Source organism: Lissotriton vulgaris, chromosome 3_1 (assembly GCF_964263255.1).
Source record: "Lissotriton vulgaris chromosome 3_1, aLisVul1.2, whole genome shotgun sequence".
NCBI lineage: Eukaryota > Metazoa > Chordata > Amphibia > Caudata > Salamandridae > Lissotriton > Lissotriton vulgaris.
In genome coordinates, this window is record NC_141689.1 from 2,088,891,798 (window position 1) to 2,088,907,576 (window position 15,779).

The 15,779-nt window shown below is 37.6% G+C and overlaps 1 protein-coding gene across 1 annotated transcript in view; it reads left to right on the plus strand.

The window, feature by feature from the left end:
* NMU (neuromedin U) overlaps positions 1-15,779 on the plus strand; it is a 542,180-nt gene that overhangs the window by 366,748 nt on the left and 159,653 nt on the right. The window contains exons 5-7 of the mRNA XM_086962634.1: positions 4,971-5,000; positions 5,106-5,156; positions 8,304-8,378. Coding sequence (XP_086818760.1) covers positions 4,971-5,000; positions 5,106-5,156; positions 8,304-8,378 — 156 coding nt within the window. The remainder of the gene's footprint in view (positions 1-4,970; positions 5,001-5,105; positions 5,157-8,303; positions 8,379-15,779) is intronic.

The window sequence follows — 15,779 nt, forward strand, 5'->3', positions numbered from 1 at the left end:
GGAACTGTGCAGGAGCCGTTTAATAAGAGACAGCGTAGCAAAATGCATTTCGGCAGTAAGCCTTCTTCGGTTGCTATTGCTGACACGTGATGACCCCACCTGCATCTTCAAAATGTCCAGTACCACCCTCATTGGAAGGTAAGTAAGCCCCCGTCCCCAAGTCACATGTTGATTCGACCATGGTGGCGCAAAATGAAACTTCAACTCCCAGAAGACAGTGCTGCTGGCGAGTATTGTGGGGGACGGCAGACAGAGTTAAAGGAAGAGATGCAGTGATGAAATGAGGTAAACATATATATATATAGAGATATATATATATATAGATATATATATATATATATATATATATATATAGAGAGATATATATATAGATATATAGATATATACACACACACACATATATGATTCATACAGGAAAAGACTATGGACCCGATTTATAGTTACTAAGCGCCATGGGTTGTCAGCCCAGCTGAACCGATTCTAGACGCTTATAGCAGGTCAGTACCAGTATATAAAGGATCAAACACCTACTAACGTTCCTTTTACCGTCGGATACGCGTTACCGGCCTTGCAGAGAACCCCATATTACTACAAGTCCATAAGGAATACAGATAGAGAAGCAGATTATTATTGAACATATGGACTAAGAAAGTAGAAATTGTCCCTTTCAACCGATGGCCGAATCATCATTTTGCGCTTGTTGGAACAGAACCCCCAAGCTATAGCGTGCTCAATTCTATTGAAGCTCTAAGAACACATCCGAGAGAAGTAATTCAGAAGGCACTAAAGGTTCTCTGTATCTAAAGATTGCATCAATCGTTGAAGTTGCCCAAAAATAGAACCCCACGCCACTGCGTTACCGAGAAAAACTAAGTTATATCACAACATACAAATACATCGAAATGAGGAGTCATTAATGACGGTCCAAGATAAAGTCAAGAATACAAATAAAGTCTTGAGTCCTTCCCTTAAGAGTCACCAGTGGAGGAGCTAAAATAGAAGTAATTACTTGAGATCAATTAACCGCATGAGATATTTTATAAATCTTTGTGTAATTTTTTGTCTTGTAAATGTTTGTGTCGTATATGTAGGACGGTCACCTGATGAAGGCTACAGGCCGAAACGAGCGTTGTGTGGTTTAACAGCATATTGCCTACATCTGTAAATACATCGACCAAAATTACGTTATGTATATGTCTTTTTGTATTTTTTTCTGTCTATGTAAAATTTATGTATCTTGAAAAAATGTTTAAGAAATAAGAAAAGAAAGAAAAAAAATAATGGATAAAATAATAATTTTCTAAAAATATCAAAAATTAATTATATTTCAACCTCATATTGTACTTATCATGTGCTCTATTTCAACGTCATTTGTTATATGAAAACGAATTGTGGATCACATTAGGGCAGTAGATATCCTATTGTTTGCTAATTAAGTCCTTTACTTAACTGCCCGATTTATAGTTAGACAGAGATGGTGCTCCAACATCTCTGCCAAACTGAAGGCCAACCCACCTCATTTAGAGTGGAGTGAACCTTCAGAATTTCGACAGCAGAGACTGCTAGGTCCTTACTCTGACGAGCCCTATTTAGAGAAGGCAGAAAAATAGCCAGCTTTCACTGTGCACAACCTGGTGGTAAGGGACAGTAAAAACTGCAAAATGTCGCCACCTTCCCATGGCGAGCAGGTAATTAAAAAATGTTTTTTAAAGGAAAATCCTGATTTGGGATTTTCTTTTGAAAAATAAAAAATACATTGAAAGTTTGACAGAGCCACCCGTTAAACTTTCCAGGCATTTCTGTAAGTGCAAAAGATGTCCGCTGGACCAGTGGACACCTCAAAATTTGGTGGGCAGCTACTTTCTCAGGCTGACAGAAGACTTTACTCTGTTGTCCTCATGCCCTGTCCATCAAACTCTAAATCAGGCCCTATGTCATCTCTGATTGGGAACTCCAGATAGAAGTCTCTGGCAGACCACCGTCTTGCAAAGGGCAGTTTGTAAGGTTTATCTACAGTCCTTTTGTGAAACTCGTGGAATGGGTTTGGCACACTAACAAAAAGCCAAAGTATGACATACTTTTCCCAGTATTAAACTCCACAATCCTGCTACCACCCTTCTTGCATAATGCTCCATGTGTCTGGCAAACCAACTCTCTGGGCTCACAGACTGTCTTGGAGTAACTAACTGTCTGTCAGTCCAGTATTTAACATGCATCTGCTTCCTAAATAAATGGTCTCCCTGATTGATAACCTTAAATAAATAATAAATAAATGCCTCATATCAGATCACAGAGTTTGAAAACCTTTACCCTGAAAAAAAGTCTTTTATCCATGATACTGAGTCTGATTAAGTTTATTTCCTTAGTCAAAAGTAGGAAAATATTTGGAGTAGATCTGCGCTACATTTAAATGTTTCTTTCTCTTTTTTCTTTCTTATTTGCCTTTCTTTTTCTCATTTGTTTTATTTTTCTTCCTATTTTAATCTTTCTTTTGTTTAGCTTCTATCAAAAAAGAAAACACATTCATTCTTTCCTTTCTTTAATTTTTTCTCAATCAAAATGGTACAAAATGGGTCCTTAGGGACTAAAACAAATAAACCTTCATCCTCTACACGTCTTCTGCCATTATTAGTCTTTGTTGATTGCAGAAGGACTTGGTATTCTAGGGGCAGTTTTTAAGAGGGTTGGATTTTCTGTATCATTATCTAATCCATATATAAGACCGCAGCTCAAGATGGTTCTTACAGAATAAAATTAGCTCTCATGGTTGGAAAGTTTGGCGACCCCTGCTTTAGTTCTTTTTCCAGAAAACCTGAGAAGCAAGAATTCTTGCTGCTCATTGTATTCAACACTATGGAGGTCTGGTTGGATATATATTTATCCTACTGCGGCTCGACTGGTTTTTGCGACATGTCAAGGACTGTGCAAACGTTAAATTCCTGGCCATCCCTAGCCCATAGCTCTATCAAGTGTGTGCAACTGAGGGTAAGCTTCACCAAAGATCTGTATTTTTTTCAGATTCCCAATGAGGGACTACAGCCTGGTTTGGAATTTGGTGGCAATTGAAAACTACCTGATTTCTAGTGTAAATGCTAGAGGAAAAGCTACAAATGGAAATTTCCTCCATGCCACTATTTTTATCATAAAGGAAATAACATTAGTGACCTGCCCCCCAGATTTAGCATTTCCTCCAGAAATGTGAAATTATTCTTTCTTGCCCAATTTTAAATTGGCCACCTAGTCTTTTCTTTGGAGAATTTTACCTTTCCTTTTGAATTTGATAACAATTGTCCCATGGGGACAACTGAGAAGTAATGGACGTGTTTGTAGTTTCTGGTTAATTTCAAATTATTTATTGAGATATTTGATCCGAGAACTGTAAAGGGGCTAGAGAACACTAGAACAGTTACTTGGGAAAAGGAAGACAGGTCCTGTGGCACCGAGTCCCAACCGGCAGGAGAAATGAGAAAGGGAGAAAAGACAATGGTTGGATAGGAGAGGAAAGGGCGGAGATGGAAAGAAAGGTGGAAAGTAAAGAAGGACTCACTCTCACAGGAAGGGTCTGGAAGAGAAGGAGAGAAAAATCTGTGAAGACTGTGACAAGGGGAGACGGGATGGGGAGAGGCCTGAGAGAGGAACAAGGAGGCATGCAGAAGACTGGAGGAGAGCAGAGAAGGTCCACACACAACATGAAGACATCAGCAACACGTGGGTGAGGGTTCCACAGAAGAAAGACAAGGACCCAGACTCCAACAACTCACAAAGAGGAGAGGATGAAAAGAGCAAGGAAGTGAAAGCCGCCTGGTCGGAGGAATGGTAGATGCCACTGACGATTGCTGAATCACCCACCACAACTCAGTAGGGTTGAGGCTGCACATGGGCGTTGGTGGCACGGTCCTGCCGGGCCTGGTAAAGAAGGACGCAAAGAAGACATTACAAGAGACCTTAGTTCACGGTACCCTGACCTACAAACACGAGAGCCGATACTCAAGGATTTTATTTTATTTTCCCTTTCCAACCTACCATGTCATTTTGGTTTTCGTATATCTGGTTGGGATTGCTATTGGTATTTAGGCCAACATTTGTAAATCAGACAAGCCTCCTAAATCTTTTTTCTGACAGTCCCTCCACAAAAACTTCAGCAGTCTCATTTAGAGATGCGTGTTAAGGGAAAGTCATCTGATATGGTCGATCAGGGGCAGGTTGTGAATGAGGAATTATTGCGTAACTATGGTAGTGTTGCGCAAGTATAGGACAAAAAAAGTGACAGCCTAAGGGCTGCTCTTTCAAGACTGGTGTAGTGTAGGTTCCTTGGTTTTAATATGGACAGTTTAAAAAGTAGATGCAAGAGCTCATAGTTCACCACATACATATGTTAATTACTAATAATGCGTATAAAGGAATTCTGTAGTTCTCCTATGGGAATGCTCACAAGCATCTGTTAGCCAATTCAAGGGTGTAAACACTGCTTGACCAAGCTGTTTTTGCCTCCTATTCAATTGCAGTATTCTATTACCTAAATTTTAATCTCGTATGTTGGGAAAATTCCTTGCAAGATTTCCGAATGTAAAGTGCCCTGCTATGGGGTAACCAGTGGGTTACTCCTCACTGCGTTCATCTAGTATTTGAAGCATTTGGTCCCATTTTACCTTTCAACTCACTCCCAAGCTGAAGCTGGAAAACTTTTATCGGTATAATGGACAAATTATATTGTCAGCTATGAGGATCATCATAAAAGGAAACATAAATGTCAATGAGGCATGGTCAGCATGTGGCGTTGTTGCACATAATAGGTGACTCTGTATCACTAGCATTTAAATACTGTGCCCAAATATTTTTTCATACTCTCTGCCAGAATACAAAGGATATTGTGAAAAAAATACTGTTAGTATGATATATGTATGCTTTCAATGTAAATATCTGAATCTGTTTTAATTTTTAAAGTGTGCAATCTTTTTTCTTCCCTACAGGGTTTAAATGAAAAAGACAACACCAAGAGGGTAAGATAATTGTGAAGCACATTTTCAGCACACTGTTTGTCAAGACAATCATAATCCATTTATCTGTGTTGTAGTAAAATCACACCTTCAATTTCTTTTGCACAGTTCTTATTTCATTATTCTAAGACTCATGACTCAGGCAACTCAGACACCATGGTAAGTTGCATAGCTACTGCTTGTGATTTTATGTGTAATTATAAATAGAAATAGGAAACAACTCCTGTTTTCCCCTGTGACATTTCCAAATGCCTCTTGAGAATTTGAACTAAAACGGCAAAACTGTTTGTTTTCTATAGAAACAATTAAATCGGTGCTCCTTCAAAGTAGGAGAACAAGAAAAAAATTCACATTATAATCTGAGTGCAGTAGCACTAAAACATATAGGATCATTGCATTCTCAATGCATGGTATGAAAACAGATTATAAATGGGTTTTGGAAGTTCAGTTATTGCACACTAAGCCGTGCCTCGCATTCTGTAAAAAATAGGCTTCTATTTGTTTTAGTAATAACGCTTTCTAATACATACTACTAAACTATTGTAAAATGGTGTGCTGAAGTGTCTTGAACATTAACAATGAAAGGATTTGAAAAAAGAACACATAAAACTGAACCTGATTATTAGATACCCTGTAAATAGGAATGTGGTTAGTTGTTTTTAGAAAGCCAAATCATTTCAATATGACATTTCAGATGCAAAGTCTAAAACATTTTGACCTTTCTTTTCTTCGACAATGTCACCAAATTCGGATCACAATACCAAACCCATAATTTACACAGGACAAATTATAATGTAAATGGAATTGCATTACATTTTTAGTTCTTATTACATAATAAAAAATCCCATGCCGATTTACAAATAAAAATAGCATCTTGAAAATTAGCTATGTTCAGTTTACTATTATAATAAGTGCCTTCTCAGATATATTTTTTATTTTTTCATTTTAATTCTTAAATCAATCCCCCTTTCATTAAATAGGTGCTTGTAGTGCATCTTAAACAACATTTTAAACTGATGTGCTGTAAAAAAATATTTAATCTTTTACTTTAGAATCCACAGCAAGCAGATCAAATTTGTCCTGGTTCCATTTATATAAATATCGGATGTATGACGGTACAATGCGTACCGTTACAACGCGTACCTTTAAGACGCAGGTTTAACAACGCAAGTCGTTACAACGACTTGCGTTGGGGGGCGCTGGATAGCGAATAGTTTAATTTACTATTCCAACTCCAGTCCCCCTGGATAGTAGGGAAGGTGTTGGATAGGAAATTGAACTATCCCCTATCCTAGAGCCCCCTCCAGCGAAAGTCATTGTAACGACTTTCGTTGTAAATCCTGCGTTGTAACAGTACTGCGTTGTAACGGTTCCGTTGTAAAGGATGTTTCCCATAAATATCTATCTAGCACTGAAGGGAGTTTATAATTTAAGCATTACTATTGTGTCAAAGGATACTATGGTCACCCTGTTTAGTTTTTTCCGAAAGAGGCTACTTTGACAGAAAAACTGATAAGTACAATTTATAAAAGGTAAAAACTAGGTTCTGTAAAATCCTTAATCATTTTATTGACCTTGAGAATGCTGATACAACTTTATAAGTGCTTTAGTGTAAATGTACTGAGTCAAACTAAAAATATATTTTGTATAACCAAGTGCACTGTAGCCTAGCAATGATACATGTATGTATGCTTTTCCATTCATACATCATTATTGCATTTGAAACATGCTCATTTTGTCAGTGAGTTTTCTATCCATTATCTGTCCATTTTTGCTTGCTAAGCATATTCCAACACAGCTATTTAAATCTCTTAATCTTAGATATATTTAATATTTCCTCAATATAATCCTTTCTATTTAAATATATTTGAATATGCATACACAATCATCTGAATATTTCGTGTTACTATAAAGTGGTATGTTGGTAATCACGCTCAACATTCAAGCAATTCCAGATTACTACCAAAAAACTGTTATCTTGCTAGATTGCCACAGATAAATTATTTATGTTAGTGCACTTGTTTTTGTAGATCTTTGATGCACACGCCTGATTGTTCAGACACTTAATGATGTAAAACTAGTTGTAAACTTTGTGATGCAACTACAGGAACATATCTTTGATTTGATAGCATTTTAACAGTGCTGGCATTTCACCAATTTGTGCAGAGGGGAAAGATGTGGATTTTTTTATTAAACAAGAATTGTAATTCCTATGTTTTCATTTTTATACCCAAAGCAAATAAAAGCTTTAAATCAATTTTTGAAATGTTTTTGTTAGCAATAGCAAAACAATATACAAATTGTACTTGTCTTTACATTAACTCCCACACCTGTATAATTTGTGTTAGACAAAAAAAACTTGTGGTTGATTTGCATCATATAGATGCCTCACCAGGCTTATGCAGTTCACATATAGCCTAATTCCATTGATGTGCACTTATCTTTCAATTAAGATACTCATGGTTCTTTTTAGTTTAAATGATTACATGAGGTCCCCTAAAGGCTGCTATATATTAATTAATACATTTATGCTCTACCCACACTGTATGCAATGATCAAAGAGCAATATGCAGGGGCTCTTCTGTCTCTGTCAAGCAGAAGTATGCCACCATTATTCCCAAAAGCCAAAGTAGTCCTGAAAATCACAGACTCTCCTGTAAATGCACTTCTTCGAGGGAGGAAAATTAATTTTAGTAGCAATTCCTTTATGATATAGATTTGGATATTGTGATAATATTTATAGCACAAATTCATGTTGATTACAAAATTTTACTGGATGAAACCAAATAAGAAGCAATGACAGCGATACAGTTGGAGACAATGAATAACATAGCACCATGAAAGAGAACTTACTTCATTACGTTCTGTCTCAGAAATGCTGACACCCGGATTTACCTGAAATAAATTGAGTACAGTGTATGATTGAAGGTTGCAACTATAATTCTGAAAAAGAATATCCATACCTGCAATCCTTTCCCCTTCAGGTAAATTTTCCTATGAAAATTGACAAATGTATGCTCTCACCTTATTTTAGCAAGGATCGTCAAATGAATTAACTTGTCATGTCTTTTTCATTCCATAAAGAAGGAACACACATAGAACACATTGAGAAGGATTTATTGGTAAATGAACCCCTTTAAATAGATTTGACTCTCATACAATGCTATTTAAGAGTGCCCCAGGCTACAGGGCAGAATACATTGTCAGTAATTTTATTTTTTGCATGATCTTTTCATGTAGATAGATAATGACCCCACAAAGTAAGCAGTTCAATGTTTTCATGTGTCTGTATTCATGTCCTCTCAGTCGTCTGTCCTGCATCCTTTGCTGCAACTCGTTCCACAACTTCATGCCAGAAGGATGAAGAGATTCAAATCTGACGTATGTAATTTCAAAATTTTCAAGCTTGCCTTCCCACCCTGTGAATTTTCACCTGCTCCTTCTGGAAATTTCCTTTAGAAAACTTTCTGATTAAACAAAGTGTCCCACAGTTAAGGTCATCTTAGCTCATCAAAACATCCTGCATCATACATATGTATTTATGTTGATTTATACATGTGTTGAGTGAACCCCTTCTTTTAGAAGCTGGTGCTTCCTGCATTATAACTTTGTAACTAAAATATTTCTCCTGAAAAATGTGTAGTAAACTTATTATATGTTTCTTTCTATTTCTTGTTCTACACATACAAATGCAAAATTATAAATCAGAAAGTGTTAGTACTTTGGCAGACTTGTGGTGAATAGTTCCCACAAATTAACTTGTATGATTAATTTATTAATCATAATATGTAGTGTTCCAGAACAATACATGCCATGCAAAACACCAACTCAGAAATTGTACTTACTTTTAGTCCATCTGGTAAATCATTAGGTTCTAGTTGCTTGAGGTTGCTTAATTTTTTTTTTAAAAGTGTATAGTGTTTATCAAAACCTCTATGTAATCAACTTAACATTGGTAGAAGGGACCATTGTTAAAGACATTTATATATTTGATATCTTTATAATATTTCTAAAATCATGTCAGATTTTAAACAAGCAATAAAAAAAGTTTTGTAAAATTTATTTAGGAGCTGTAATATTAAATATCATTGATAATTACAGTGGGCCCGATTCACAAAGGTAAACTGAGACGCAAGTCTAACTTTACGACTTTTGGTATTCACAAAGAGCATTTACTACTCGGAAATTCTCTTTTTGAAAACCAAAAGTTGAAATTTAGGACTTTTGGTATTTACAAAGGGCATTTACGAGTAGCAAATGCCCTTTGTGAATACCGAAAGTCGTAAAGTTAGACGTTTGCTCTATTTTACCTTTGTGAATCAGACCCCTTGTTTTCAAGGGTCTTTAGGAATTTAAATATTTGGAAGTGTTAATCCTGCAAACCAGCTGAAAATTTTCTATGCAACACTGTCCTTTTCCTATGCGATCATGGCTGAAATTTGCTATTCCTGCTCTAGGAAGGATACTCCAGCTATTACTGTTTCTAATTATCTCTAGAGACAAACTTATTCATATATTAGTAGATTTACCTTTCTACCATGCTTAGGCCACCCACTGTTTCTAAGGTATATATATATATATATATATATATATATATATATATATAGAAAACAAAGGTAACAGGGATGTTATAGTTAAGCTCAGATTTGACTCTTACAAAACCAGTGAAATTCAGCAGTTATAGTTAGCTGAGCTCACTATATTTTACGCCTCTGCAATGCACTGCTTATTACCTCAAATAATACATCACTCATGACATGGTCAGTGACATCACTGATGCCATCATCCACAGAATCACTCAAAAATCCACTCACATCCCCATACAATCTCTCATACTACCAATCACACACTCACACAACCACTCACATACCCATTCACAAACCCATACAACTACTTACATAACAACTCACTTATCCATAGAGTTGTTCACTCACTCATAGAGCCAGATTATACAACCACTCAATCATCCATACAGCCACTTACACAGCCAAACACTCACCCATACAGCTACTGACACACCCAGTTATTATAATAATAATTTGTATTTGTAAAGCACGAACATATCACCCCTTAACGGTTTCAAGGCACTGGGGGCCTTCGGGGAGATTAAGTGAGCTATTGCCCAGAGTCACATGATGCTGAGCTGCTGTCGTAGATAGAACCGTGAGCCTGCACTCCGGAGTCAGCCACTCTGGCCACTGCACCACACCTCTCAGCTATACAGCCTCTCAACAGAGCCATTCACTCACCCATACAACCACTCACACAGCCACTCACTCACCCATACAGCCAATCCCACATACACTCACTTTTCCATACAGCCACTCCCACACCAACTAACTTAACCAAACACTTACTCAAACAGCCACTCACCAATACAGCCACTTACACACTCAGTCACTTCCTCATACAACCATTCAGAAACCCGCTGACGCATCCTTATAGTCATTGACACACCCACTCACCCACCCATATAGACATTTGCACAGCCATTCACTCACTCATCCACCCATATAGCCACTGATACACTCACCAATACAACCACTTACACAACTCTAAGTCACCCACACAGCTACTCAAAACCCCACTAATACACCCATACAGCCACTCAGATACCCACTCACATATAAATACACACAGTCACACAAATACTCACAAAACCTATGTTCAAAAAAGGAATCACTCATTAGTAGTACACAAAGTATACTAACTTAACTTTTGTGGTACCTTAGTATGTTTGTTTACACACAAAAACAAAATGAAAATACTCAGAATCACTGGATGATGTCATCAGTCATGTCATTTGAGATGTCATCAGTGATGTAACAGACCATGCCATCAGTGATGTAATATGTAAGGTCATAAGCAGTGCATTGCGGGGGCATAAGTTACAGTTAGCTCAGGTATCTATAACTGTTGAATTTCACTGGTCTAGTACGAGTCAAATCTGAGCCTAACTATAACATCCCTGCAAATATATGCAATATATATATATATATATATATATATATATATATATATATATATATATATATATATATATATATATATATATATATATATATATATATATATATATATGAAACAATCCCTGCTGCCTCTCGCCCGGAGCCCAGTGCTGGAAACCGCTGCGCAGGAAGAAGAGAGGAGACCTCAGGTGCAGTGAACAATGTTTTCTTTATTGTACCCTCGAGGAAGCGGCACACAGCATGACGTTTCGGCCTACACAGAGGCCTTGATCACATGACGCACGCTGGGAAAAAGGCAATTTTTAAAGTGCTAGTGCTAAGTGGAAGTACACTCCGATTGGTAGGTTTTTGGTCACGTGTTGCACTTATCATAGACACGGACAACAGACTATAAGTTTGCAGACATCATGGGATAATCCCCAAATAGCGCCATGTTATCATAGTCCATACTATAACAATAAAGTGCAAATGCAATTACATAAATGTGTAAACAAAAAAAGATCACTGGATGAATCCAAAAATCAAAACCGATATTTGTTGTGCAAAGTGCAATGTGCGTCATGAGGATCAATCTCAATATATACACTATATACAATATATACCCTGTACAAAAAGTCATGTATAACACCCCATTCATAGGCTAGTATCTACAAAATATATAAAATAAATTCATAAATAATGTATCATAAATATATAAATATATATGTTAAAACCATGACTGTACAGTATATTGCAAATATATATACAAATAAACACAACATCATTGATGCGGGATGAGATCTCAAGTGAACAAGAATAATGTCATAAGTATTCATGTTATGGCCTTAATACCAAGATCGCAGCATCCCATTGTTATATATATATATATATATTCTAGGATCAAAGTTACAGGTAATTGACACTAAATCTTGTTGTGCAGTGGTGTGTACACCCATATATGTGGGAACTATTTCAGGATTTCTTGTGAAATGTGGATTTTATTATCAAAATGAAAACTCCTTACCCACTTGGTCGAGCTTTAACATAGTCAGGGCTATTAAAGTTATGTGGCATGCTAGACCAAAATATACAGCATGGTTTCTAAATTATGCAGCAAAAAAATTAAAATTAAGTGTCAAATGTTCTGACAATATTATTTTCTCTCATTTCATCTAGAATCAAGATTTTGGCAAAATCTTCCCATTTTGAAATTATGACGTTGACATCTTTAAGTGTGTGTTAGCAATTTTTACTTCACCAAAATTATACCATAGTGACCTATGGGGATTTTCCACCAGACTTTGTCCATTAGTCTGTAGCTCTGTCATTCACATTTTCTTTCACCCACTCCAGCATTCATCAAGGGGCAATGTCAGCCAAACTTCAGCCACTAGCTGACTTCACTTTGAGCTACTCCTTGTTGCCCTTTCAGAAGGAGCTCATCAACACACAAAGTAAATATGTGAAATGTAGTACTATGGCAATGTGAGCTTTTTTTAAGACCATAACTACATTTCTGCCTTAAGCTAATGTTTTGTTAAGATTGATGAGATTTCGGCAACTTCCAGGATAATAATGTTTTTTAAAAAGCAGGACAAAAACAAAGGAATTGCCAAAAGACTGGCAGTCAACAGCAGACCTATTGACCTTCTCAATGTTTTTGTTTTCATTTTGTGCCTACATAATTTTGAAATTAATTGAATGCTACGATGGTCAGCTAAACATGTTCTTACTTTATTTTGCCCCTCAGTCTGGTTTTCACACTTCCTACATTGTTTCTAGTCAGTGTCTACACCATCATATAGGAAATCAAACATTAATAATGGACCATTGTGAAAACAGAAACCATCCTATTGGCTAATTCTGCTTCTAGGGGATGATTATTATCTTCACAGACTATGTCAGGTAGGAAAGTAGTCCCACAGAACACCAAAATGCTCTCTGGAAGGAGCCCTTTGATTAGCAGGCACCGGCGGAAAATAAAGGATAGGCCAGAAAGCCTTCCATTATTGAAAAGAACGCTCAATCAATGATTGATGGCAATGTGAGAATTTTCTCCTAAAGCTTTGGTTTCCTAAAAGGAGTTTTGAATCCAGATGGTGTGAGATGCATACCATGCTTGAAGAGAGAAAGACAAATGAATGGGAACAGAAAACACCTATGCTATGCATTGGGCTTGTCTAGATGTGGGGCCTCTACTAACCTATACATACTGCAGCATTGAGATCCGTCTATGGGACATTTCTGATGTCTAATTCCAGTATCTGGCAATTTGGTATCCCAGGTGACTTGGTAGCTGAATTCCTCTAATCTGGACAGAGGAGTATCCCTGTAACTCCAATCTCTGTTGGTGCTTACTGTGGATGTCAGCAAGAAAGAATGAGGAGTTGTTTTGTAGTTTCAGGAAGATCAGGTTAATTGAACAGTTCATCAAGGGAACCATTTGTCAAATTGGACAGAGTTAAGGGTGTTTTGGAGGGCTCTTTAATTCTTTCAAAATAAATAAAAGGAGCAAATGTGTTGGTCAGGACAGACAACATGATAGCCATATCTTGTTTAAACAGATAATTTGGGATGGGTTCAGCATCCCTCAGTCTTTGAGTTCAGGAAATTTTCAGCTGGGCAGAAATGAATCTGCTTTCCACCAGAGCTGTTCAAATAAGGGAGGGGGGATATTCAGAAGGCCGATTGTTTGAGCAGAGAATTCCTGTTATTACAACATATGAGTTTCAGGTCTGAATTTTAGAGAAATTCGTTACAGGCCAGTAGATCTCTTTCCAGACTGTCACATTACACTTCCTGGATCATTTTTGCAAGATTTCAGGACTCCCAAGCCATGGGGTTAGATGATTTGACATCACTGTGCTCTAAGGCTGTGTTTTTTGCCTTTCCTCCCACTGCTCTAATTCCTTGTCTTCTATTGAAAATGAAGAGGGATGAAGTTGAGGTGGTTTTGATCTGCCCATATTGACAGAGAATAAATTGGTTCCCTCTACTGAGTTGTCAGTGGAATAGTTAAAGTTTATTACTTTTCATCCATATCCCCTTGTCTCTCCTCCACTGTTGTAAGTCTAGGTTCTACAAAAGTTAAGTTAGGAGATGATGTCTTCCTTATCTCTAGCGAATTCAATTCAGGGATCACGTAGAGAATCGACTAGAAAAGCTTATGCTCATCGTTGGTCCGCCTTCTCAAAGTAGTGTGGAGATAAGAATGTATTTCTTGGTCATGTTCCCTAGATAACAGTATGCCAGTCCTGCTGGAAGGTTTTGATAAGGGTGGTGCTACTGCTACCTTAAGACTCCAGTGGGTGTCCGTCTAAGCATTTCATTCTTCTAGGTGGTCTAAAATTGAAGGTTGGCTCTTCAGATGATTTAAAGGTTTTAGTATTCTAAGACCTAAGAGTAGAAACATTTGTCTAAAACTGTAAACTTTCATTGCTTCTGGATTATTAACTATATCTACTGCTGGATTTATAAGTAGGTTACAAGTGTTTTAGTGTTGTTCTCCCAATTTTTAAGACAGTATACTTTTAAGATTAGGTCAACAATTCATCCCAGATTATTCTTCCTCTTTTGAATTATGAATGACAATGATGATACTCAGCAGTCAGTCTTAACTTAGGAGACAGGTATGTGTCAAGCATTTAATACCTTCTGGTCATGTTGGACTGGGACAAAATTAAAGTTTTAGGCTGAAGGCAATTGAGCACGGGTCGCATAGATTTTGAGGTAGGTCCCGGTCAAAAGTTTACCTTCGGCTTGGATCTTTTCTCTTGATAACAAGCCCTCGGGTTTCTTGGATCTTGACAAACCAGCACGGTCAGGCCAATTTGTGAGTCAACAATAGTGGCTTGCCTCTCAGTGTTGAGCCAGTCTCCTCCTTGTGCTTTCCTGAAAACCTTTGCAGAAAGTTTGCAAACTTTGAGTTGTTGCAGTTTCTTGTTTCCTTTGGGAAAAATAAGGGTCCAGTTGCACCAGCCAAGGGTTCGGAGACTCTGGATTGCCTCTTGGGGGTTAGGACTCAATTTCCCACCATGCACCTGCGCAGTCCAGGAAAATCCAGTTGCAGCTCGTCAGCTGAGGTATTCATCTCTTTTACTTTTTTTATGTTTATTTATTTGAGTTTTATATAGCCCTGGCTAGACCCGGAGGTAACAGAGCACTTTACATCGGGTTCCACAAAGTTACAAAATTACATCAGTTACCAGTCACATCAGTTACTAGAAAACATTTCAAGAGCAAAAAGACAAGATAAATGGAGCTTATAAGGGAGAGGGGGTAGGGTAAAGGGGTAGGAGGAAATAGGGTGGAGAGACGAGGGAGAGTCTGGCCAAAGTCTGGTTGGGTAGGTGACGGCTGAGGGGGAAGTCCACAGCCCATCTCCTCTATAGCTATCAGGTAGCTTCACTGGGCATCGGCCAAATAGCTTGGTCTCAACAGAAACACATTTAAAAAGCATAGGGATGAAAAGAAATGGAGGATAGAGGGGAAAAGGGGGTTGGGTAAAGGGGTGGGGGAGAGAAGGAAGGTCTGCCCAAAGTCCAGCTGTGAAGGTGACGGCCAAAGGGGGCCATCTCCTCTATAGCTATCAGTTAGCTCCACCGGGCATCAGCCAAAAAACTAGGTCTAGCGCTTAACATAAGGCAACATGGTGTTATAAATTACAAAAATAATCACATTCGTTACAGAGAGGTTACAAATTCAATACAGGAGTAATTAGCAATCATGAGAAACAAGATCCACAGAAGAAAAGAGGGGAAAAAAAGAAAAAGGTCAGGTAGAGCAGGGAGTCCACGGGAGGGAGTCAGCAGCAGAGAAAGATACGAGACATAAG